The 26,891-nt window shown below is 44.2% G+C and overlaps 1 protein-coding gene across 4 annotated transcripts; it reads right to left on the bottom strand.

Moving 5' to 3' along the window:
- Positions 1-5,860: 5,860 nt before the first annotated feature.
- Positions 5,861-26,671, bottom strand: LOC147607420 (uncharacterized). 4 transcript variants are annotated; one of them, XM_086790834.1, is made up of 8 exons: positions 26,460-26,670; positions 22,376-22,525; positions 8,385-8,779; positions 8,127-8,291; positions 7,461-7,533; positions 7,026-7,349; positions 6,732-6,868; positions 5,861-6,611 (listed from the first exon to the last, which is right to left on the bottom strand). In XM_086790834.1, exons 3-8 carry the CDS (start codon positions 8,559-8,561, stop codon positions 6,111-6,113), a joined length of 1,377 nt encoding a protein of 458 aa, XP_086646960.1. In that variant the 5' UTR covers positions 8,562-8,779; positions 22,376-22,525; positions 26,460-26,670; the 3' UTR covers positions 5,861-6,110. The 4 variants fall into 4 exon arrangements, with proteins under 4 accessions (XP_086646960.1, XP_086646958.1, XP_086646957.1 ...); XM_086790832.1 differs by having other exon boundaries at positions 6,732-6,871; XM_086790831.1 differs by lacking the exon at positions 22,376-22,525 and having other exon boundaries at positions 6,732-6,871; positions 26,460-26,671.
- Between the last annotated feature and the right edge of the window lie 220 nt (positions 26,672-26,891).

Below are 26,891 nucleotides of genomic sequence, written 5' to 3' on the forward strand. Positions count from 1 at the left end.
AGAAGATATCTCTAATCGTCTATAATCCCTTATGCACCACTAGGCTAAGATTCTCTACTATGTTGTCACGTGCACAACTCAATCCGGTGCCACGTAGACATGATTATTCCTCACAGCCGCCTTAAGGGCAAAGTTAGCAATTGTATATGGGTATTCTGGAGCCAATTTGGTGGCCCTATAGGTGCCCAAGACATGCACCAATGGTTGGGACATATTATGGGCACAATATGAATACATTTCATGACATTTTTTTATGGCTTTTTATGGCCTGAAAAGTGAAAACCGACCTGATTACGACTTGTTATCACTTTACTATATAAAGGCAGGTCATGGGTCATTCATAATCATTCAAAGACAGAGATTACAGAGCCAAGACCAAGGACATGTAGTCTAACAGTTTGGATCAACCAAGTACATCTCCAAATCAACGTTTTCCATTAGCGCATAGTGGAGGATAGTAAGCATAAGTTCATTCATAGTCTAGATCTATATTGAATCTATGATAATTATTGTAATTACTCATTCATTTAGTAATATATAGTAGGAGTAGGTTAGGTAAAGAGTCTCTCTCTTTTCCTTCTCTCTAATTCTCTATGTCATGAGTATGTGTTTAGCATTAAGATTTATTGCTTTGTGTTAATCATCATTAAGCACGCTTCTGCACAGTAGTCTTGTTACATTGGTATCAAAGCATGTCTAGGTTGTTACTAGGAAACGGTTTTCATCAATGTTAAGGTTTGCATGTAAATCAACAAATTAGGGTTTGCATTTTAGGGTTTGAACTTTGGAAGCAAAATTAGGGTTTGTGTTTTTGTATCAAATCAACCTTTTTGCTCATTGTCAGCATAGTATAGTACTAGAAAGTCTAGATTTCAATCTAGCATGGTTCTAGGGTGTCTAGGATGCATGTAGAAGCCTAGGTTTAGGGTTTTGGGGCTGATTATAGCAAAAAAAAACAGCAAAGTGTTTCTTCATAGCAACCATAGAGCATATTTTCACTTTGATAAAAAGGAAAAGTGAAGCTAGTTGGGCAATGTTCAAACGGCAATCCCGGGAAAGGGAAAAGCTTTACCCACAAGCATGTGAAGGCCAAGATTGCCAAAGGAAACAACGTGAAGAAGAAGCAAGGCAAAGAAGGGAACAACATAAAGAAGAATCAAGGCAAAGAAGAAAAGACAATGAAAGACGTGAAGAAGAGTATTGGAAAGAAATAAAGAAGCTTTTCGCCATGATGAGTCAAGGTACTTCAATGGAAGCAAGTGTGGTGAAGACAAAGGAAAAGGACAAAGGAAAAGGACAAGAGTACCACAGAGAAGACCAAGGACAAAGGGATACCAAAGAGGTATATATATATATATATATACCTATATGAATCCAAGAACATGCCTAATTCACCTTATAAGAAAGTGCAACTTATAACCTTATGGTAGTAATCCACAAGACAATAAACCATCAACTCCATCATGCATAGTATGGACTAGATACTACGACATCTCCACTAACGTCATCAGTGCCCAATAGTGGGTGTAGAACTTGGTATATCAATATATGCTCCCACACACACACACACACACCACACACACACACACACACACACACACACACACACAAGAGCATATATCCATACAAAGGTCTGTGTACTAAGTTTTTATCAAAGCTCCAGAGATACAGGGCAGACTCAACCATAATGAAGCTTATCACTAAGGATTATAACAAATAGAAAGAATTATTACAACAAAAAGGTAGTTGATAGGACATATGCACCACTAAAGATAGAAAGAATTGACACAATATCAACTGGCTGTAACTTGGACGAAAACTTCACAATGTGAAATTTGCTTGTCCACTAATACAGCATAAAGATATACCTAGATGAATCCAGGAACATGCCTAAATTCACCTTATAAGAAAGTGCAATCTATAACCTCATGGTAGTCATCCACAAGACAATAAACCATCAACTCCATCATGCATAGTATGGACTAGATACTACGACATTCCCACTAACGTCATGACATACTAGAAACTGTGTTGGATCCGCAGGTCGAGGTCAACCAAGAGGTTCAATCGTTCGAGCATGCAGCAGAGCCACAAACAATTCCAAATTCCATGCGAGTCCCCGAGATTATCATAGCCATCAAGGAGGTGACATTTTGCGAGGTTTCCACAATTATCTCCGAATCCATTGACGAGGAGGAGAAGATAAGTACTTCAGTTTCTGAGGTGTTCATGGAGTCTACCATGCCAATAGAGCTTCCAAAGGCAAAGGAGCAACTTCTATTGCCCACAGTTCCCGAGGAGATAGTGGTGGAGACACCCTATGGGAGATCCAATCCGTAGTTGAATCGACAGCATGGAGCAAGGCGCATCATGTGCACCCCAACTCCAAGTTTAGCAGGAGGAAATGTCACGTGCACACCTTAATCCGGTGCCACGTAGACATGATTATTCCTTACAGCCACCTTAAGGGCAAAGTTAGAAGTGGTGTATGGGCAATTTGGAGCCAATTTGATGGCCCTATGCACCAATGGTTGGGACATATTATGGACACAATATGAACATATTTTATGACATTTTTTAATGACCTTTTTATGGCTTGAAAAGTGAAAACTGACCTGATTACAACTTGCTATCACTTTACTATATAAAGGCAAGTCATGGGTCATTCATAATCATTCAAAGATAGAGATTGTAGAGCCAAGACCAAGGACATGCAATCTAACAGTTTGGATCAGCCAAGTACATCTCCAAATCAGCATTTTCCATTAACGCATAGTGAAGGAGAGTAAGCATAAGTTCATTCATAGCATTCATAGTCTAGATCTACATTGGATGTATAACAATCATTGTAATTACTCATTCATTCAGTAATAAATAGTAGTAGGTTAGGTAAAGAGTCTCTCTTCTCCTACTCTCTACTTCTCTATGTCACTAGTACGTGATTAGCACGCTTTCGCACAGTAGTCATGTTACATGTGTGTATCAAGCCTCTGAATTAGATTCTTTATGTTGCCATACATCTTGTTTCTCCTGTTGTCACGCATCAGGGGAGGAGAGTCATCATTCTATTTTTTGTGTTCTTTCCCCTATATTTTGTGTGTTCTGTATTTTCTTGTGGCGGTACTACGCACACCCCCCCGTATCTCATAGTAAGCCGGGCAACTGACACATAATGGGTGTCATCCTCTACTGCTCCTGTGGTGCATACTATGCATGTTCTCTCCTCATGTGGGATATCCTCAGCTCTGCCAATCTCTACTCTGAGGCGATGGGAGGATACCTTGAGCTGGCCAATCATGATACGCATAGCATGTGACATGTGTATCTATATGTATCCCAAGATCTCAAAGAATCCATCCTCCGAGAGTCTCAAGAAAAGATCTCTATAGAACTCACACTTCTTACCAATCTTTGATGGAGACACCCATGTCTGGTGTATGTGTAGCCCGAGTAGATCCAACCGGATAATCCGATTGATCTCCTGTCGTGAGAGATCAAGGTAGGGGGAATCCAAGCTATACTAAAACGGGGGAGACAGTTCATCCTTATGCCATGTGCATGAAACCACTCCACTCCACTACCTCAAAGTACCATGCATGTGTTGGTAATGGTGGTGGCTGTGCCGCTGAGGAGGAGGGCAGTCCAGCTCGTCTCAATCGCTCCCTCTCCCTCTCGTAGTATAATTGCATAGATGACTCTAGTGCTAGTCGTGGGAGGCCATCTCTGTCAAGCGTGTATACATGCTGAATATAAGTGATAGTCTGAAAAAGGGCATCTGTAACCCCACTTCTGTAACCAGTGGGGCCACCCCAAACTCTGCATGTAGAATGTAATGTGGTACAGATGGCTTACTCCTGATCATGCGTGAAAACATCATCCCCTATAGCCTCTCTATGCTCCTCTAGTGATCCTTCCCTAGGCCTGGCCCCCAAAAGGTTGCACCGCACATAGCCGCTGGTCGTACTAGAGTATCAAAGAGCCACCACTTAGTGCGAGGTTCTTGGAAATGTGCCTGGAAACACTGTCTCTCCATACGGGCTAGGGGCAAGTCAATCAGTGCCAGCTATGGTCATGCAAAAAAGGGCCTGTAAAAGCGACTCCTAGATACACATACTTTTGCACAATCTCCACTCGGGCATCTCTATATATGAAAGAAAATCGTGAGGCAATTGCATAAGATGTGTTGAAGACCATAACCTTCGTTTTGCCCAAATTGACCGTAAGGTCTCTGTTTTGTGCAAAACTATCCAATGCATTTAAGTGTTTTTGTAAACCCTCGGTTGAATCTGAGATCAAGACAATGTTGTCAGCATATAGCAATATGGGCATTACTGTCTGAGCCAATGGTGAACCTCTACCTCTGAAACTATCCACAAATATTGCGATCTCATCAATGTATAGGCCAAAGAGTGTAGGTGAGAGTGGGCAGCCCTGCTTAACCCCAATAGTGCTACATATATCTCCCGAGGTCCCACCGGGTGCACATACTCGGCCGAGTACTGCCTCATATAGTGCCATCACACTCCATATCATCTCATGTGAGAACTGGAGCTCCTGCAAGCATCCTATCAGACGGGATCAATGGACGAAGTCAAAGGTTTTGCGAGAATCCACAAAGCAGCAATACACATGTCTCTTTGAGGACCTCACCTCCTCTATGATAGCCCGTAAAGTAAAGATATGGTCCAGCGTGGAGAAGTTTCTCCTGAAGCCGGCCTGGCCTGATGCTTTGTTTCCCATCCTCTCTGCCATATAGCTCATTGTGTCCTCTAGTACTGCTCCATAGATCTTGGCCATTGTGTGTGTGTGTGTGTGTGTGTGTGTAAGAGAGAGAGAGAGAGAGAGAGAGAGAGAGAGATGTAGTAATGTATTTACACCTACACGATGCATGCACATGCATACTGGAGAACTCAACTTTCATGCTCATGCAACGGTCCATTTCCAAGACCATCTATTATTGTAAACCCAGCCCATTCACCTATAAGTGACCCTTCAACTTCCTCCTCTGAGAAAACTTACAAGAAAAACTCCATCTTCAAGATAAACGCTGTAACTCCCATGTGGCACCTTTATCATTGCTTACATCTTTGGATTCGCATTTGCACTTTATCCTCTTAATTCACCATTCCCAAACTAACCTTTGATAAAGACAACCATACAAATGCACATATTTGGGAGAACCCTTGCTTCTCCTAAATCATCAAATGTGGAAGGACAACTTGCCTCCCCTCAGACCCACAATTTCTAACACCTCTCCTTGGGGATGCATTCCTAAAATCCATTATCTCCAAGACCCTACACCTCAGACACACTCGGTCAAGATGGTGTAAACTGGGACCGCAAGTGCCATCCAAACCTTTGCTGGATTAGGCTACCCATTCAACCACATGTAGTGGGGGCTACAGGCAATGTTAAACCAAGGCAAAGGCACTTCACATCACTCATTCTAGCATGGTGGATCCCGAGAGCACATTCACACTATCAACACAAACACGTAATTGGTTCATATCTTCTTGCACATCTTGGCCACTTACAAAGGTCACAGCATACATTTTTGCAAAGGAAGATCGTAATGAGGAATTGTATGCCAATGTCCATCCCATTGATGATCCCATGTTGAAGAAGCTACCACCACTAGCGTTGCTCCCAATGAAGCCTGCAACTTGAAATGAGCTTGCATGAGGTAAGTCGGTGCCAAAGGCCCCGCCGAAATGCCAAGGGTCAGTACACCCAATTGGTGTAGACAAGTCATATGAATGTATGAAGGTGCAAACAAAACCTCATCCACTAGAAGTATTAGTGCTCATGGAGTTGTCCAAGATGTTTGTGCTCAAGGCAAAGTGAAGAAGGAGACTGGATGAAGCCCTCAAATCAATACAATTTCAAAGTCAATGTTCTTTATATCTTCAAAGCCCCCTCTGACCCGGGCTGATTTGTAAACTTTAATGTATGCTATCTAGTATGTTAGGCTTGCATAAATAAAATGGCCCAACTCACTGAGGAATGGTAGTTCACTACATTAATGCCTACATGTAATCGCATGCATAACACATCCCTACTCTCCTTACGAGAGGGGAAATGTATGGGGGCTTAATAGGCGTCCTATCTTCTTAAAGGGTCAGGTAATGAGCTAAGACATCCTGGACTGTTGCAAAGGATGCATCAAAAACATCTTGATCTAGTCCATGATCAAAATATTGATACAGGTAGGCCTTGGAAGAATACATAGCATACGCTCTTGAAAGGGCATGTGATGCTGGAGCTATGGCCGAATGGCAGTTGCTTAGCAGCCCAGCAAACATATCATACTTCCCCAAGGGGGCTGAATTTGTAGCAACAGTCAATGGATCTACAGACCATATCGGATACAATGCCATGTCATCAAACAATGTTACATCAGCCTCTGTACTGCCCCTGCCCCTCAAAACAAGTAAATTGGCAAGGCAGCGATCAATCATGCGGTGCCCCGCATGATTTGGTTTACTCCTGTTATCATATGCTGAGGGCTCTGCTCCAATGTCCCTGCTTGGTTCTGTGTAGACCATCCGTTTAAGCTGCTTCAGATGTGATTTCCAGGAGTATGTGGTGAAATTCATGAGGCTTGCAGGTATCTGCAATGTGCATGCATGCACCATCACCATGGATATAAGTAAAGTAATCAAGGTACGCAGGCCTATGGGCATGCAAGAATTAGCTTTCTTTCAAGGATTGGAAAAAGAAAAGTGACTTACCTGTGGTGTGGCACGTAGAGCCAACATGCGATATTTGGGATGGGCACAGAGAACAGACACCAGATTAGAAAGAGGCCGAAAACACCGAGCAGCTGCTGGGTGGCACTGGTCATCAATGCTTTTGGTCCTACGGTTGGCTGCTGGAGTGATAAAAGTTTGTTTGGTATCAGAAATCAGGATTATACAAAAGCCTCCTCCCATAAGCTCTTTATGGTATATTTATGCTATTCTTGCGCCTTTTTTCAACATATGCTTTCCAATAAAGATGGATTTGGGCCAAATGAGCCGACCTACCTTTTACCAAACCCTGCTTGGGATCTCTTGATCTTGACCATGTATGATGATATGCTGGCAACAGTACCGAAGCTAGCGCACGAGCTCCCACTTCATTCATGTCATCAAATGAAGGTCTTTGGATGCCCAGCACCTTTCTGCAAGTGGACATCAAAGCCTCATTCCTCACCAAGAGCAGTCCATCTGCCAAATCTTGCAGGTGGGCGATCGAGAGGAGTGCATTGTAGCACTGCACACTCACCTCTCCCTCTAAGGGCCAGATACAATGGCTCAAAGTGCAACAAGATGGATACTCATCTCTAAGGACCTCCATAAGGTAGGCACCTGCTCATATATGGGAATTTTTCAATACATCTCTGAAAATGGGTCTTTTGGAGACTCACACAATATCAAGTATTCCAACATTTTAGAACAAGCTCAAAGCATTCGACTAACCGAGGCCAGCACCAGTGCCTCCTGCTATGCTTTGCAGGCTTACAAAACCACCAAAGATATCACACATCTCAACCTGGAAGAAGTCACATAAAATGTCAAGGTGCAAGCTGATTTTCCTTTCATGCGCATGTGCGTGCGCACACGCACACATGTACATACACATATACACTTTTTTTTTTTGAAACCACTATTTTATTTTATATTCGAGAGCCCTCAAAAGTGAGAGGCTCTCATTAAAGTACATCTAAAAACAAACACAAACACACACACACACACACACACACTTAAAAAAAATAAAAATAAAAACCAATGCTCTATTACCAAGGAGCAATATACATGGGGAGGATGTACTTTAGAGAGAAGTCATCCAAGGAAGAAAGCTAGAAACAGTAGGAAAAGACTTCAAACTGTAGGGTATCAATAGCCTCCAGCTGTCAACAGTCATGTAGGGACTGGCAAAGATTGACACGAAAGAAAGCATAAGCATCTAGAGAAGGCTGTCGAAACATAATATGGTTCCTAGCTTTCCAGATAATCCAGAGTGCTCAGTATCTCATCAAGATCACGTACACACACACACACACAAATGTGCACGCACACACTCACACACACACATAACGAACATTAATCTATGCATTTGAGTGCTGGATTGTTTTGAATCTATACCTCACGCCGTACCAGGTCCATAACAGCTTCTTGACATTTGGGACCATGCTTGCAGAATCCCCTAGCCCAGTTGTTTCCTGATCCACTGTCTTGTGTGAAAGAGCTTTGTGGCCCATATCTCCATGAGCCCTTATCATTTGTACGTCTCTTCACAGCAGCAACCACCTGCTCATGCAGCACCAGAAATCTGCTGTTCAGCTGATCCAAACTTTGTCTCTGCATAGTGCAAGGAAATGTGGATTTAAAGAGCAGGCAAACCTTGGGCTCTGTGTCAATCAGCAACGCTCGTGCAACTGCAGGATCACCGGGTTGAAAGGGTTCTCTAAAGAAGTCATGTGGAGGGGTGCTCGGGCTACTGAGGCTAGAGAGAGCCTCCAAGAAGGTGAACCCAAACTGGTTACCCCCTTGGCCAAGCTGCAGCACCACCACCCCCATTTTTCATGAGAATGTCAGAGGAAAGAAAGGCTTTCAAAGGCAGTTGACACTCCAGCTGATCTACTGCTGTGTAGCTTTTGCACACTTCAAGCAATTGCGCTTGGGTCCATTGAAGTCGTGGTCGAGAGCACTTTCACATGCATTTGACCCACCACTGAAGTTGGCACCTTCCTTCCAGCTTTTGTCTCTAGCGCTTGATCAACCCCACAATATGAAACCTGATTAATTGAAATGAGCTCCCATTAGAGCTATGGTCTTTGTAGAGACAAAAAGAAAAGAACTTACATTGGTTAGAGGGGAAGGCAGGTGTCAACATCCTCCCCCCATTGTAATTGAGGTCACAACTTTATAGACATTCAAATACCCAAGGTGTACTCCACTTCTTACTGGGCATCATACAAGGTGTGAAAGTATGGTTGGACAGGCTGATCCATATACACAATTTGTGAGATCCCAACCATTCCACATAATGTGAGAGCATCCACACCATACATACAAGGCAAGACAGTTAAGCAGCAAAGGCCAAAAACTATGGGCATTTATCCCAACTAGCTGTTCAACACTTAAAGCCAAACCACGCTTTATGGATTGTATCAATGCATAATTTTGGCATCTCATCAACCCTAGTTTAAGGAGTTCATAGTATCCATAAAAAACTTGCCTATAATCGTTGTCCGTGCGTGAGTCCCATGCTACAAAACTGCAGGGCTTAACACAAAAGTCAACACTAGAAAAGGGAGTCCTTGTTGGACAAATGTCCTTATTGGACATAACAAGGCGAGACCCCAGTATACACAGAATGAAAAGCCAGCACACAAGACTGAGGATCACTTGACATATACAGGCAAATATCATAAGTGAAATGCATCTTCCACGTTGGGCAGTGAGTAAGAGACCTGATCCACTCAGAATGACAAGAATAATATTACTCACAAATCAAACAAAAAATAGAACGACCTGAATACGAATGATGTAATTCCCTTGGGAAGGGTTGAACACAATCTCGTTACACTTAAACCATTAATACCATTAAACAAGATAGCATACGGCACATCATAAAGAAAAAATAACACAACTAAAATCAATGACGCCTGCACTGTGGCCGGAATGGGCCGACCTCACCCGCAATAATCTTTGATTATTAAGGAGTATTTGAGTGTACAAGCTTCACAGGAACCTTGTGCCAGATTTCCAATACAAATGAAATGAAAATAGGTACCAAACAGGGTGTGTGTGTTGATACAGACTCCATATCCACCACCAAGGCCAGCCCCGCGTTGTCCAAGCTCCAGCGTCAATGCCACACTCTTCCCTCCACTGGCCCCTGGCAAAGTGCGCGAGGGACAGGACCAAGTGGTAGACACCCGTATGAACATGCACGTGGTTGTATAACAGAAGTGACCAAAAAAGTCTTCTTCTCTTGAATGTTAAGTGACCAACCAAAGACAGGAAAGTCTCCTCTAGGAACTGTACAGGGTCTTGTTCTGCATCACATTCAGCAACATTAAGGGCCACCTATCATTCATAGCGGTATCTGCTGAAGTTAGTGGGCCAACCATGCACCACAACGCAGTTGTGGAACTGATCAGAGGCTACACATGACTCAGATGAGATGGCGGAGGAGAGCGTTACGATGAAAGCCACGTTGCCATAACAACGCGCCCCAACTCTCACATCATATGTGGTTACCAGTTTATAATTACGGGAGTGGAAATCAAATGGCATACTAACTGCCATCATTAACCCCATAACAAAGGGCATTGACTTGTGAGAATGAACTTTGTGTGTGTGTGTGTGTGTGTGTGTGTGTGTGTGTGGGGTGGGGGGGGACTCAATAGCATATCTATGATATACAAACATATAAAACCTATTAATGACTAAAACATGAAGGGGTTGTGGCCCCATACTCTTATGAAAGCAGCTCGTCTCAACTTACCAGTCCTCGGTGTGCCACGAATCTTGTTGCAGCAAGGTACGAGTGATATCAAGGCAAACGATAGACAAAATAGCCTTAATGTTTCTCACTTACCAAATCTGCCAGCCAGTAATACTGAGTCCATCACCATGTGTTCTAAAAGTAAAGTGAGGGACCTGGCTTAGAGATATTGTACGAACCGCTTCTCTAGTCACCAAAAAGGCAAAAATAAAGAGAGCTCTCATATAACAAGTTGAGTAATGTAAAATAAGAGTTAGAACAGCTTGTACCTGAGCACAAATCACATTCACTTAAACAAATTGGGTTACCTGCTAGTGGGAAATAAATCCCCTGGGTTCGATCGCAGCCAGGCTGTAGGCCTCCCATCCATCTGGCTGGTCATCCTCCTCTCACCACAGGACCTCCCTCAACATCTCTCAATTCCCAGCCTAGATGGCTCTCACTTCCTTCAGAGGTTAGAGTTCTCTATACTACCTGGCCTGTGTTTCGTTTGTTGCCAGATGGGACAAATTGCATGGTCTTGCCGCCGCCAATGCCCCTCCAGCAGTGGGCAACCAGCGGCGGCCCACAGTTGCATAGAAACGCGTTTCATACAGGTTCGAAACGTACGAAACGTTTTGTCCTGTATGAAACGCGTTTTTTTCATCATCCAATTTTTTTATTTTTTTTTATTTTTTTATTCTTTTATTTTTTTTTATTTTTTATTTTTTTTTTTGTTTACAATGTAGAGACGGATTGCATTGAGAGTTCTCTCCCAGGATTGCAGTTCAGGTCCTTGTGAGAGAAACTGGAGTACATGGGCTCTTTTTCACACGAAAAAGAGAAATAGACTCTCCTCAGCACAATTGGAGAGGCTTGTCTTTTGTCATTGCAATCTCTGATTGCTAGAACAAAAGGGTCATCCCATTGAGCCTCGCCAAGTGAATCCAGATAAGATTGATATCATGAAGTGCAAGGAGATTCCCGACATTCCTCAGGAGGAGAGAGACATCTATTCTATGCTCTATGAGGAGATCATGGCTCCGGCTCGCACTACACGATCTTCTCGAGAGGCTAGTACTAGTGGTGCACCTGCACCTCTAGAGGATGAGGCATTTGAGGACTCGGCTACCAGCAGTGACCTTGAGAGTGAGGCTGCAAAGGCAAAAGATGCAGATGAGGATGAGCATGAGGATGCAGATGAGGATGCAGATAGTAGCTAGCAGCTGCTGCCAGTATCATTTTATTTGGACATGTTATTTAGTTTGAACTTTGGACATGCTATTTATTTTGATCTTGGATTTTGAGTCATGACTCATCCATCACCCACGTGGTGATCCTTTTGATTTCTGCTTAGTCATCAGTGATCACCCACGTGATTTGTGATATCATCATATCTTACATGTATTTTGTTTTTATTGAAATGAATTCAATGTGGTCTCTTATAAGTTATGTCAACAGTTTTTTCTTTTCTATATTTCAAGTTAAAAATATACATGTTTTTTCTATTTTGTATGAAACCTTTTTGTACCCGTTTCTTACCTTTTATGAAACGTTTCAAAACGTATGAAACCCGTTTCATACCTGCCATTTCTGAAATGCCTGGCAACTATGAACCAGCCAAACAATCCTACACTAGAGGGACATATTCAACATGGGGACCCCATGTGAAAGCATCCTCCCCTTTTACTCATAAATGGGCATCTCCCCATGTCCCTTCACCTGATTGGACCCCAATTTACTTACTTATTAAGAGAAATTCGTGTTTTCTCTTCATGAGGATTTTTGGAGGCTGAAAACTCTGTTTTTCCACCATTTCTCTCCATTTCCAAGCTCTCCATAGCCATACCCAACTTGCTAGGGTGTTTTCCAAGCTTCCAAGAGTGTTTCCAAGTGCTAATCACTCTCCTACTCACTCCCAATGACTGAAATTCAGCAAAACAGCTCTCATTTTTGCTGTAATTTCTGGTCTTTTTGCTGAAAACCCTAATTTCAGCCTTCCTTTCTCAAGTTGAACCATAGGGGAAGCTTTCCCAAGGTTCCCTTCATCCTCTTGAAGACTTTTGTCGCGAAGGATTGCGGCAAATCGAAGATATCAACACTTCTAAAGCTTCCAACGCGAAGGCTTCCGCTTGCAACAACTTCTATGAAGACTGGTAAGCTAATTGGACAATGTGTTGTCATTACTTACTCAGTAGAAGGGCAAGACTCCTTGTTTAGCCGCCCTGTGTAGTATTTCTCTTGTCCTATGTGCTCTTGAAGATGTTGCTACCTTGCTTGGTAGAACATACAGCCAATGGTAGAGAATATGGGCACTGAAGTCGGGCCGGGCATCAAGGCAGCTCCTTGGTGATCTACATCGACATACCATTGTTTTCTAAATGCTGAATTTCATATGCATTGGCATGGAGGATTTGGCAATGGATGCCCGTGAAGCTATGTATTGAATTTCTCCAATAGTAATACAATTTACTCAAGGGAGGGGTCGGCCGTTCCGGCTCATTGTGTGCCTCTTGTCAATTCAGCAATTTACTTCTTGTATTTGAGCAAGTGTCCTTCAAATCTTAGTGTATTTAAGTGTATTGATTAGCATTGTGTTCAACCAAGTTACATTGGTATCAGAGCATACGGTTCTCTTTCACTTCTATCGTGAGAGACGATCACCGTGAACACTAGCTATCTCTACACTTAGAACATTATGGACAGCCATACAATGAATGTTGGAGATGCTAATACAAGAGGCAGGGACAATGAAATGCATGCCTCCAATGCTTGACAGGATGAGCAAACTCATGTGGTGCACAATAGGGAACATGAATATGTGGGACAGCCGTCTCGTGGCAAAGAGAAGATGCAAGAAGAAGAGTCGATAGTCTTGAGGGCTGAACTTACTCGTATGCAGGCTCTTCTCCAAGCACAACAAGAAGAATTGAATCTCTATCACCGCGAGGATCCATTGGTACATGACCGTTTGAAGACCAAGAAAGCTGAATCTTATATGGATCATGCAATGGCAATGATTGCTCAAGAGTTGCACATGCAACCAAGGGATGCAGCACGTGCATACTTGGCTCGTACCGAGGATGCCTATGCAGAAAAGGCAACCATCCCACATGTCTTGGAATCCCCACAAGTGCCCGAACAAGAAGTTATGTCTAAGAGGATGAATCTCATGTAACTTGGTTGAACACAATGCTAATCAATACACTTAAATACACTAAGATTTGAAGGACACTTGCTCAAATACAAGAAGTAAATTGCTGAATTGACAAGAGGCACACAATGAGCCGGAACGGCCGACCCCTCCCTTGAGTAATTGTATTACTATTGGAGAAATTCAATACATAGCTTCACGGGCATCCATTACCAAATCCTCCATGCCAATGCATATGAAATTCAGCATTTAGAAAACAATGGTATGTCGATGTAGATCACCAAGGAGCTGCCTTGATGCCCGGCCCGACTTCAGTGCCCATATTCTCTACCATTGGCTCTATGTTCTACCAAGCAAGGTAGCAACATCTTCAAGAGCACATAGGACAAGAGAAATACTACACAGGGCGGCTAAACAAGGAGTCCTGCCCTTCTACTGAGTAAGTAATGACAACACATTGTCCAATTAGCTTACCAGTCTTCATAGAAGTTGTTGCAAGCGGAAGCCTTCGCGTTGGAAGCTTTAGAAGTGTTGATATCTTCGATTTGCCGCAATCCTTCGCGACAAAAGTCTTCAAGAGGATGAAGGGAACCTTGGGAAAGCTTCCCCTATGGTTCAACTTGAGAAAGGAAGGCTGAAATTAGGGTTTTCAGCAAAAAGACCAGAAATTACAGCAAAAATGAGAGCTGTTTTGCCGAATTTCAGTCATTGGGAGTGAGTAGGAGAGTGATTAGCACTTGGAAACACTCTTGGAAGCTTGGAAAACACCCTAGCAAGTTGGTTTATGGCTATGGAGAGCTTGGAAATGGAGAGAAATGGTGGAAAAACAGAGTTTTCAGTCTCCAAAAATCCTCATGAAGAGAAAACACGAATTTCTCTTAATAAGTAAGTGAATTGGGGTCCAATCAGGTGAAGGGACATGGGGAGATGCCCATTTATGAGTAAAAGGGGAGGATCAGGTCCTGGACATTGAGTCTTGTCCGCCTCGGGACTTCAGTGAGTGTGAACTTGGAAGAGGTCATAATTTATAAGTGACTTTTGGGCGCCCAAACTTTAATGAAATGGGAACGCACTCACTTATAAATATTGGCTAAGTCCTAAGGGCTATTTGAGCCTAGATCGGGAAATACTTACCACCTGTTCACATGCCACACAACCATGTCAGCAGACAGTTTCACACGCACGGTTCACGGGCGGGCGTCCCCTTACCCGGAACTACACATTGGTCAAGCAAGCATGAAAACAGCACGCAATTTCAATTGCAAGCAAGCACATAAAGATGCTATGCAATGCCGCATTGGCATGAGCAATTTCCGTTCATGAAACCATATAAGACCAAGCGTTTCCAGGCAAGTATATGCGATACCAGACCCAATGGAAAGCCAATCCTCCAGGCGTTTCCGGGCATGTACACAAAGGTACAAGTCCCAGCGGAAAGCCAAGTCCTCCAGGCGTTTCCGGGCATGTACACAAAGGCACAAGTCCCAGCGGAAAGCCAAGTCCTCTAGATATTCCGGGCATGATAACATCAAGTCCCAGCGGAATATCATATCCAACTATACAGCATGACACGTGTCAATCACATGCATAGGCACATTCCATAAGCCATGGACACCAATCCAATATGTACATAGTGTGAAAGCAAGAGTGAACCATTCGGATGGCCAAATGGTGACAGTCTCCCCTCAAAGGCCCTGAAACATCGGGCTCTCTAGGTGAACCAGATGGTGAGGCTGCTGAGGAGCTCCCATCGTAGATCCCTCTCCTGTGTCCAGCCGGCGGACGAGAAATCCGGTGAAGGAACAAGGCGAGGCTGGCCCCTAATGAATCTGATGGCCTGGCTGTCCTGCTCCGTCTCATATCCCAGAGCAGGCCCTGACGAAGTCAACCAAGCAGCGGCGCCCCACGTATACATGCCCTCTCGAGAGAGGGGGGGCAGAATGCGCAGCATCCGCAGCCAAATCTGCTACGCCTGAGGACAGTCCCATAGGCAGTGTCTCTGTGTCTCCAAAGGGTGGCCGCATCGGACACAGGCCGCCGGAAGACCACTGTAGACAAGCCAGGTGCCAACTGCAGAGCCCCTGTGGGCGACCAGCCACTGGAAAGTCAAGATCCTGCGTGCCTGTCGACTAGCCCAGAGCCTGGTCCAAAAATCCTCCAGGAACTCCTGTGAGAGTCCCTGTAGCCGCCAATGCTCTGATGCAGTTGGAGAGACCATCCTCCTCGTAGTCAAAATATGTATCCCCAACCGAACAGTGTACTGGAAAAAGGTGATCTCTGTGGCCTCGGGGGATGCACAAGGATCATGCCACTCGTACTCGCCAGGGTCCCACTGGAGCCGGGCCAAGGGGCGTGCAGCATATGCGCCAATCAGAGTCCACATCTGCAGGGTCTGGATCAATATGCCACTTCCGGGAAGCGGCGGCCACTACCCGTATCCTCTGAAAGATGCACTCTGCAACCAAAGGCGACTCCGTCTCCACTCTCTGAAGTCTGCCCTCATCCTGGATCTCATAGTAGAGGCATCTACCATCCTCAGTGCAAGCTCTGACAGCAATCAAGATCTCCAACTGTGTAAAGGCTCCCATCCACAGTGGGGCCGCTGGCTCGAGAGACGTGAACCACTCCTTCGTGAGTGCCTCCTGAATGTCATCCCTCATAATTAGCCCCCCTCTGAAGTGACTCAGCCTCTCCACCTGAATCTCCTTTGGGAGACTGCAGAAGGCCTGCCAGTCTCCAAAACTACGTGCTGGGCCTGCCGCCAATGGTCCCCAGGCTAGACGAGGCCGAGAACCCAGCATATGACCCTGCTCTGTGCGTACCGCTCGGCTCCAAATGAGCGGTTGTCTGGCCCGCTCCTCATCACAAGTAGGTCTCCGAGAAAGCCCCGGTCTCAGCAACTCCCAAGCTCGCAGGATGCTCAAGGCAAATCTGTCCTCCCATCCTCTACTGAGGCTTGTCCTCCTCATCTCTATGAAGATCCATCGTATCTCTGGTGCCCAAGTGCCCCCTGCTGGGGGAGCCCTAGCATGCAATCGCTGAAAAAGAAGCTCTTTCCAAGGCTCAGCGCTTGGAAGCAGCCCCCGAACAATAAGCTTCCCCAATAAGGCTCTACTCTGATCAACTGGATCTATAATGCCAAGCCCCCCTGGGCCAACGGAAGAGTAATAACTGCCCAAGCAACCTTAGCCCGGGCTGGCTGACCATCCCGCTCAGACCAAAGAAAGTTCCTGATCAGCCTCTGTACCTGGCTGATGCAAGAGCTCGAGAAGAATGGTTTGCCGAAGACCATCATCTCTGACAGAGATCCAAAGTTCACTGGACATTTTTGGACGTCTTTGTTCAAATCTCTTGGCACGAATTTGTTGTTCAGTTCAGCCTATCATCCTCAAACAAATGGACAGACTGAAAGAGTCAATCAGATTTTGGAAGAAATGATTCGACATTACATTCAATCCCGTTTGGCATCATGGGAAGATTATTTGCCACTCGTGGAATTTGCTTATAATAATTCCCATCATTCAGCAATTGGATTAACTCCATTTCAAGCAGCATATGGGCATACTCCTCTTGTGCCTACAAACTTTGTTTTACAACACAAAGTGGCGTTGGCAAATCAGTTGGTTCAGGAGATGCAAGATGTGCTTGTGCAAGTTCGAGATAAATTGGTTCATGTGCAACAAAAATATAAAAAACAAGCCAACAAGCATCGTCGACATGCAGATTTTCAAGGAGGAGATTTGGTCTTGTTGTATGTGGCACCTCACCGCTACAAAACAGTGAAGTCAGTTTTTCCAAAGTTGCGACCTCGCTTCTATGGGCCTTTCAAGATTCTTAGTTACAAGTTGGAACTTCCACCTTCATGGGGGAAGGTTCATCCAACTTTTCACATTTCTTGGCTCAAACAGTATGTTCAAGGAGATTCGCCTCTTCCAGACTTATCTTCATATGTACCAGAAATTGAAGATGACCATATTATCCTTGTTCCAGAAGTAATTCTTGACGTGCGACAAAAGGAAACAAGAAGAAAGTTAACTACAGAATTTCTTGTGAAGTGGATGGATTTGGATGAGTCTGATTCCACTTGGCAAACAGATGAAGAAATGTAGCAGTACCCTAATCTTCTTCAGGAATTCTTTGACAAACAGATGTCTATCATTTGACACATGGGTTTTATTTTAAATGGGAGGGAATGTCACGATTGTGACGTATGTATGTATCAGATCCTCTCTTCATTGCTGATTCCTGTTGCAGATGCAAAGAGTAACCAGCCAAGGGAACCCCTACCCTCGACTGGTTGCGACTCTTCGCCAAAGGATGTACCTCTTCATCAAATAGCCACATTCCTTCGACGAATGGTTGTATCCCTTGATGAATGGTTGTGCCTCTACATCGAATAGACACATCCCTTAGCCTAAAGTTGTATCCTTTCGTCTATGGTCATGTCCTTTCGTCAAAGGACATGCCTCTTCAAATGTGTCTCTTCATCTCCTATATAAGAGACCTATTGTACTCAGTTTAATCAATTCAATTCAATCTTCTCTCAAGTGTTCTCCTGAAGTCTTTTGTTCTCTAAGTTAAGTACTTAAGTAGTAATTAGTACACAATATGAGGGATTATCAACATAATCCTCACAACGGCAGGGAGCCGTTGCGCGATTTTCTGCCCGTTTTTCTACATGTTTCTAGCTGTTGCGTTCGCCGTTTCTAGCCGTTTATGGCTGTTGGCTTGGCCGTTTATGGCTTGGCCTTGGCCCTTGAGCCTTGAGGCTTGGCCCTCTCTCTCTCTCTTGCCCTTGAGGCTTGCCTCTCTCTCTTGCCTATCTATATAAGAACAAGTCTCTACAAGGCTACAAGCACGCACAACTTTCAAGCTTCTTCTAGCTTCCAACTTCCAAGTTCCAAGCCTCTCACACAAGGCCCGCGGGCCGCCGCCCTACTATCTAGACTCTCTCTCTCACCTCTCCCTCAAGCCTCTTGAGTCTTCCAACTTGCAAGCCTCTAGGCTCTAGGCCTCTCTCTCTCTCTCTCTCTCTATCTCTCTCTCTCTCTCTTCAGTGTGCTGCAGACCTCCGAGCCAAACGGAGACCGAGAGCACCAGGCTACCAGACTCCCAGACTACATCAGAGGGAGATCACAGAGATACGGGCTCGACATTAGCACCATATCCAGGAGCGGCTAGCTCACTTACACTCGCACCCCGAGATCATGCTCCGAGGTATTTTTGCCTCGCCATCGCCTATGTATCACATATTACACCCCCATTATGGTACTGGTTGGAGCTAGACAGATCTGCATTGCATTCTTGCATACCCTGCGCATATAGGTTGCATACTGAGCCTCTAGCAATAGTGCTCCATCCATCACACCCCCCCACTAGCTCAGTACTTTCATAGTTTACTTCATGTTCATTTTGTCCTTTTTTTTTTTCTGGACATCCAAAAGACATTGACAGTTGTACATTGATTTGTCTCATAGGTCGAGTTCGGCCTCTAGTAGATGTTAATACAGCTTTCTTTCTTTCTTTCTTTCTCATTCCTCAAGGCTCAGAGTCAAGCCATCTTCAACCACGGCATTCTCCTCACGTGCCGGGGCTTCCCGTAGAAGGACAACGGGATGGACATGGTGGGAGGAGGTTAACTACACCCCATCCGCTCATGGAGGCGGTTCTCGGCCATGGGTATGCAAGCTTTGCCCATACCGGCGAACGGGTGGCGCCGACAAAGTGCGAGCCCACCTCGTGCATGAGAGTGGGCATGAAGTGAGGTTTTGCACGAATGTCACGCCCGAGAAGAGACGGGAACTTCTTGACAAGCTTATGTACTTAATTATTAATACAATCAACCGCCGTGAACGCCTTCACTCTTTGATTGGCTAATTTTGTTAATATGACTCAAAAGCTTACCATTTTACTGTAAATTTGTGCTCATTTTGATGTACTTCCAAAGTAGAATAAGTGTAGAGTAGAAATTTTTTAAAAAAAAAGTATTTTTGAGTGCCGTTCCCTCCCCCGTCCCCGTTTCCTACTTATGGCCGCCCCCCGTCCCGTCCCCGTCACCGTCCCCTGTCCCTTGTGACTATGCAGAAGAATCTAGAGCTACCCGCTCTATTTATCATGGAGGAGACAAGAAAGCTACTCCTAGGCCTACTCTTTTATCTGCAGTTTCTTCAAGATAGGTAAGGGAAAGGAAGGCAAAGAAGCCAGAGAGATCGAAAGATCATCAGATTGACATCATGCCAGGAAGTTCGACAAATGGTTTGCAGTGGTGCTTAGCCTATTGCATGTTTCAACAAATAAAGCCATGGGATCTTTGTGGACCAAAGCTGAAACAGAATCCTTTTGAAGCATTGAGACTTTATGCTAGCAAAGGACTAGTGTTGGATATTCTAGACCTTTTTTGGTGGTTGAACATGATGAGATTGCATTGGAGCAATCTTGAACTAAGAAGGCCATGTTGTGGCCGATGAATGTCAAAGCCAACAAGGAAGTAGATGCATTATCTCGGAGACCCGTGAGCCATGCGGTTTCTATGGATTACCATATGGATTTCACTTTGATGAAGGATCCTTATGCTACCAAAGAGGATTTCAAAGATGTTTTGGAACAGATTGCAAAATAGAAATTTGGTGACTTTTTATGTCATCAAGAAGGGTTTTCTTATGATACAAACCCAGGTCATGTGTAACACAAGGAATTGAGGCCAAAGTAATGGAAGAGTGCCATGCTTCTCCATACATGGGGCATAGAGACACCTTGACTACACTTCAAGCTTTGGAGAGCTATTTTTATTGGCCTAGTATGAGAAACATTGAGCTTTATGATTCGAGAATGTTTGCTTTGTCATAAGGTCAAGTTTGATTGACAAACACCAGTAGGATTATTGCACCCATTGAATGATCTATGGAAGAATATTGCTATGGAATTTATCTTTGGATTGCCAAAGTCAGGGAATGATGGTATATGGCCCTTTCAAGATACCAAGAAGATCAATTATGTATGTCATCAGTTGGACCTTTCAGATCATTGGAAGATATATAATGTTTTCCGTGACAGTTTATTGAAACCATGTACAGGTTATCCCTAGAGGAACTTGTTTTGAAGAATCCACCAGGGGTGGAAGAGCCAGAACAGATTGTGTTTCATTCTGTGAGAAAAGGAGGAAAGACAGTGGTCAGAAAGTTCCTCTTGGAATTCAAGAGTTATTCGCTGTTGGACGTGCAATGGATGCCAAAGGAGTACTTCTAGGACTATCCAGATATACTTCGAGCTGATAAGCATTGAGGAAGTGGTTGGTCGAGATGTATTTGAAATCCAAATATGGATGTCTTGCAATCAAGACAGATTCAAGAGGGAGGGATCATACCTCTAGCCCTCTTCACTGTATATATATTGGACTAGAATTGATCATTATTCTGCTTATAATGGTTATTTGGACATACTCTAGTTTGGGTGGCAACGATGCCAAAAAGCCCAAGGAGCAAGATTTGTATATGGACGGCAACGATGCCAGATATATTACACTTCACAGTCAGGTGGTCATTACGACCAGATGGCCCGGATTACTGTATTGGATTTTGCAGTCGGGCGGTCACTGCGACCAGATGGCCCAGATGCCTATATTGGATTTCGCAGTCGAGTGGTCATTGCGACCAAATGGCCCAGATGACTGTATTGGATTTCGCAGTCGGGCGGTCAATGTGACCAGACGGCCCAGATGACTATTAATGAACTCTCGGGCGGTCCCAGTGACAAGATGGCCTTGAGGAAAAGTCCAAGCGATTCTAGTGAGTAGATGGCTCAGCACGGTTTCGATGAAACCAAACAGGGCAATCCATGAACAGGAGGATCATTACTTGTGCATTGCATACTAATGTATGTTTGAATTTCTTTGACTTTGTGTGCTCTTTTTAATGTATGGACAATGCTTGGATTTATGGCATGTGATAGTCCACTGGGCTCTAGACTACCTGGCCAATACCTGGAATACCCAGTATATGCGAATGATGCATACTTGTTTGTTGACTAGCTTGTGTCTAGTTTTTGCAGGAGGTAAGTATGCATTTATTTTATCTGACACATGTGACAGGCCATGAAGATGTACAATCAAGAACAAGGATATCGGTCAAAGAAAAGGCATTGAGATATTGCCAGATGAGCAGATGACACCACAGATATGGGGAAAGACCAGATGCACAAACTCACCAGATGGGGCTAGTACCTTCAAACATATGAAAGTACTTCATGTACTTGGAACACACGGATATACATGGAACATATGGATGTGCTTGGAACACTTGCAATCCACAGTTGAGGACAACTGTGATGTAAGAGGGAGGGAATGTAACTATTTGGCCCTCCTAGCTCTATTTCACATAATGAAATCCATGCCCGGACACCAAACAGGTGGAAGAAGACATGGGGACAGGATCCATAAGGATTGATTAAGAAAAAGCACCATTCTTGGTCAAAAAGCAAGAAAAAGCAAAAAGTCAAACAAGGTTGACCACGAGCCAAGGGCACCATTGGAAAGAGGAGACTAAACTGGACTAAAAAGCTAAAAGCGGCTTTCTCAAAAAGCAGCTCTAGGGCCAAAAAGCAAGGCCCTGAAGTTGTAAAAGCACAAATCAAGAACTTTGGCTATTATTAATAATATTTAATAAAAAGACAAAAGCAAAGCAAAAGCAAAAGCTTCCCCAAGTATAAAAGAAGCATGAGCCTCTCTTGAGCATCAAGTTGAAGAAGAACCTCTTAATCGCGTTGTCATCTTCGTTCAAGCGTGGAGATTATCTTCTTCATCATCATCTATGAACCAAATCATGGAGTTTTTCATCGCTACCCGCTGATTTCAGAGCGCCTCCAGCACCTACAGTGCCACGTCACCATCTTTCCAAGCGACTGCGGACAGAAAATTTCAAAAACCCTTAAAATTTCAGAAACCCTAAAACTGCTCAAAAAAACCCTAAAAACTACTTTTTGGAGGTTTTTATCACCCGAATACCATTAAAACAGGTTTTATATCAATTTTCTTGCCAGAAAGAGATTCTCTAGGGTTTTCATCATCGACAAGGCTATAAGAATTGTGGAGATTATTCATGGGATGAGCGAGTGGATTTAGAGCTTGGACATAGAACTTGGGAATAGAGCTTGGACATGGAACATGAAGCTTGGACATGGAAGCTTGAACTTGAGCATAGACATGAAGAACTTGGACATAGAGCTTGGGCATGAAGCTTGGACATGAACATGGAACACAGAGCTTAGACATGGAGCTTGGATTTTGGACTAGGATTTGGACTTGAGCATAGACATGAAGAACTTGGACATGGAGCTTAGGCATGAAGCTTGGACACGAACATGGAACACAGAAGTTTTTATCGCCCAAAAACTATTAAAATAGGTTTTATATCAGTTTTCTTGCCAAAAAGAGCTTCTCTAGGGTTTTCATCATCGACAAGGCTATAAGAATTGTGGAGATTATTCATGGGATGAGCGAGTGGATTTAGAGCTTGGACATGGAACTTGGGCATAGAGCTTGGACATGGAAGCTTGAACTTGAGCATAGACATGAAGAACTTGGACATAGAGCTTGGGCATGAAGCTTGGACATGAACATGGAACACAAAGCTTAGACATGGAGCTTGGATTTTGGACTGGGATTTGGACTTGGACTTGGACTTGGATTTGGATTCATTGGACTTGGGATCCATTGGATTTGGATATTGGATCTGGTACTAGCCCGGTGAGAGATACCTGTGGGTCATCCCCGTGGTGTGCCCAACATCAGAGATCTTGTGCGTCAACATCGACATCGACTTGGATATCCTACATCGGCATATTTGTTTGTTTTGTATTCATTGATTATATTGATCCTGGCCAACGTGCCCGTGGATTGTTTCCTGAATAAATTCTTGAAAGGGGGCGGGGCCTGTTTCCCGCTCAATGTGGTGTACTATGCAAGATCCCTATTCCCTCCTCTCTCCCCTCTCTCTCTATATATCTCTATCTCTTGGACACATGGTTGAGTCTGTCATGGTATGCCCCGCTAGGCTTACAATTTCACCAGCACAGGTGTGAGTGAAGAGCTCCTTGAGAAGGCTTGTAAAGACTCCACCTTCAGTATGGATAGCGAAATTTTGGGAACTCCCACGTAGGGCACATAAGAGTTCTTGAAATCCTTAAGCAGGGCAGAAGGATCCAGAAGCCACATCTTGTTTGATTTTCTTCATTGTTGGTACTTGGGATAGTCAGGTGCATACCAGTGGTGAACCCCCGCGCACCCGAGATCTTGTATCCCAGTGCAAAGTCAGGTTCTCCTTTTGGTAATATAACCTAAAGGGAGGGTGGTCAGCCCATCTTTGACCCCTAGTGTGGTGTACTATGCACATATTTGTTTATTGTTTGAGTGCATGTGCTGCATTGTCATTAGTGATTTTATTCTTGTTTACAGTTGATTAATCCCGGGATACGCTCCGCCCCATTACACATACTCTTGGAAATTCTCCTGTTGGTCATCAACAATTGCGGTAATGAGCAAACAAGAGAGTGGCCATCGAAGAGGAAAGAGAACAAAATAGGGTGCTCTGGCACGGAAGCGGGAAAACCAAGGTCAATGGTCGCAAGCCAAGAATGTAATGAGCTGGTCCAAGCTCTCCCACACATCTCCAATCGTGTTCTCCACAAGCTTCCAAGATTCTATGAGGAAAACAGAAGGCCTAGGACTCTATAAATAGAGAGAAAGGTTCAAAAGCAGCTTTTTGAAAAGCTAGGTCATCGTCCGTACAGACTGGATTTTGTATGGACCTGGACGGACAGGTCCCCTGAATCCCCTTATCGCCTGCAGCATGTTGGTTGGCTGTTTGAATTGTTTTACAGCCCCGAAACGGGGCTGACAGCATTGTACATGCTGCAAAAACCTTAATATGGCTGCTGTACACTCAGCCCTTATAGTCCCATGTGTACAATCATGCCCATACACACACTCGTGTGTGTATGAACATGCACACTCAAAATGCATCAACCATGCACACAAAGCAAGCAACGTAGACTCAAAGCTTTGCACACAAATCATCTCCCTTTTCCTCCTCCCTTGGGACTTTTCCTACATTCATGCAACCACGACATCAACTCTCTAGTCTCATCTAGAGCATTAACAAAGGTGATTCACAGGAATACCTACTTTTCACACAAACCCTAATAAAAGCGATGAAAAACCTTACATAAATCTTGCTTCATGCTTCAACTTTGTACCTCCTGGGTGCTCTGATACCAACTGTACGGGATTCACATGATGAAACCGAGTTTCTCATGAGACAAATCCTCCCAAGATCTCTTAAACACACGACACACAAGTTAGTAGTCCAAATTCAGGTTTGCAGGCTCATGCTCACATCCGTAGATCTTGCCAATAGGATCACCCTTGAGCATGGGGCTAAGGCTTCCGTCCATTACAGATCCATGCCTATCAACCATGGTGTCCCGTACCACCAAGGTTCGCCTAGCCAAGGTGCTCAGCAAGCTATCGACATCTTGGATGGACAGATCCACAAGTGGATCAATCCCTTGGTCTAGGTACAGACCATCCTTGTTCTCAAGACAAAAACATACATAATAGATCCACTCATCCTGCTTATATAGTAATCTCCCCCATTAAAGCATAAAGAAATCACTTTTTATGGATTATTAACTTATAACTGTTTATAACCTTAGGCCACTATAATTAGCCTGCTTTTCTAATCTTTTGGCCCTCTAACCCAAGATTAGATCAACTAACCCTATGATTAGCTTCTGGTACATAACATAAGTGCACATTTCTTACAATGAGGATTCCCTAGAAATCAACTTCCAAGAGAGGCCTTGGCCATGGCTCTAGCCATACACTTAGATAGTGGGCTTTAGTGGTATGGGTCACAAGGGTTTGAGCGACAAGCATGGTTGCGGTGTTGGTCTAGCCTCTAGCACAGGGGTGCTCGGGTGGTGAGCTGCTACACCATATGTATGTTGGGAGCTGCTCAATAGTTCAGAGGCTCTTTAAGTGGCCCCCCTTTGCAATTGTAGCCACAGGTCCCTTTGGGAAGGAAGGGGTCACCGAATTCCCTTGGTGGTCACGTGTGTCTTTGTCCCGAGCCGAGCCCAATGGGTGATTAATGTGTAGGAAGACAGCCGCGTCAGCCTCCTCAACATTTTTCCCTGTAACAGACGCCAATGAGGCACAGGATTGGACAAGATTCTATCTGTTGGAACTTGGGAGTACCACCGTATCAGCCTCCTTTCCTTGACTTAAAAAAGATGGGTCTCGGAAAACAACTAGTGCTCCATTGATTACAGTATACACAAATTATATCAGTTTTTCAAACATTTACACCTGACAAGTTAGGCTTTACCTTGAAAAGACAGAAGCACCTGCCACAACCTAAAGGTGGATGTCCAGTAATAAAAAATAGATTAAGAGAGGCATTGGAAATAAGCATAGCCAACACATGCATATATGATCTGAAGCACATTATAGCTAAACTATACGAGGAGGCTGGCCCTTAACCCTAGAAATGGCGTACACATGCGGGCATTATGCCTAGACTATGATGAGGTCTTTCAGTAACTTACAGGAAGGGCGGGTGTGTGTGTGTGTGTGTGTGTGTGTGTGCAGTAAATTACACCTCTAATTCGGGGAAGGGGGGGGGGGAATGCGTGTGTGTGTGTGTGTGTGTGTGTGAGAGAGAGAGAGAGAGAGAGAGAGCACTAAAAGCCCCCTCAAACCTACTCTCTCCTCATGATCCTGCCATTTCAAAACCTCGAGAAAGAAACTGGAGACTATGAGCACAGAATTTCTTACCGGTAAGCTGGAGTTATTTCCTCTGTGTTTTGTAGCTTGAATCAGCCATCGTCACCTTGAATGAAAAGAAAGCTCACAGAACTGCTCAGAAAACCCTAATTTTCCTCGCTCATGAAAGCGATGATGGGTTTCTTGTCGTGAAGCTTGCCACTGCCTTTTAGTTCGCATGCACGCACGTGGCAAATTGGTTCTGAAGAGTACTTCACACGTACGTGAAATGCATAAATGACGCCCAAAGTGTCATATGCACATTCAAAGGATTGTTATTAAGTAACTAATCACAATAATGGAACCAAGGAGGATCAAATTAGAATGTTTTTTTTTTAATCTTTTGTGCTCGTGTGCGTGTGTGTTTTCATGCCACGTGCTTTCATGCCGTTGTCAACAGCCAGCAGGTTTTGAGCACCTCCTGCATGGGACTTTGACACCTTA

Source organism: Cibotium barometz, chromosome 55 (assembly GCF_041138505.1).
Source record: "Cibotium barometz isolate CiBa-2024 chromosome 55, ASM4113850v1, whole genome shotgun sequence".
In the NCBI taxonomy this organism is placed as follows: domain Eukaryota; kingdom Viridiplantae; phylum Streptophyta; class Polypodiopsida; order Cyatheales; family Cibotiaceae; genus Cibotium; species Cibotium barometz.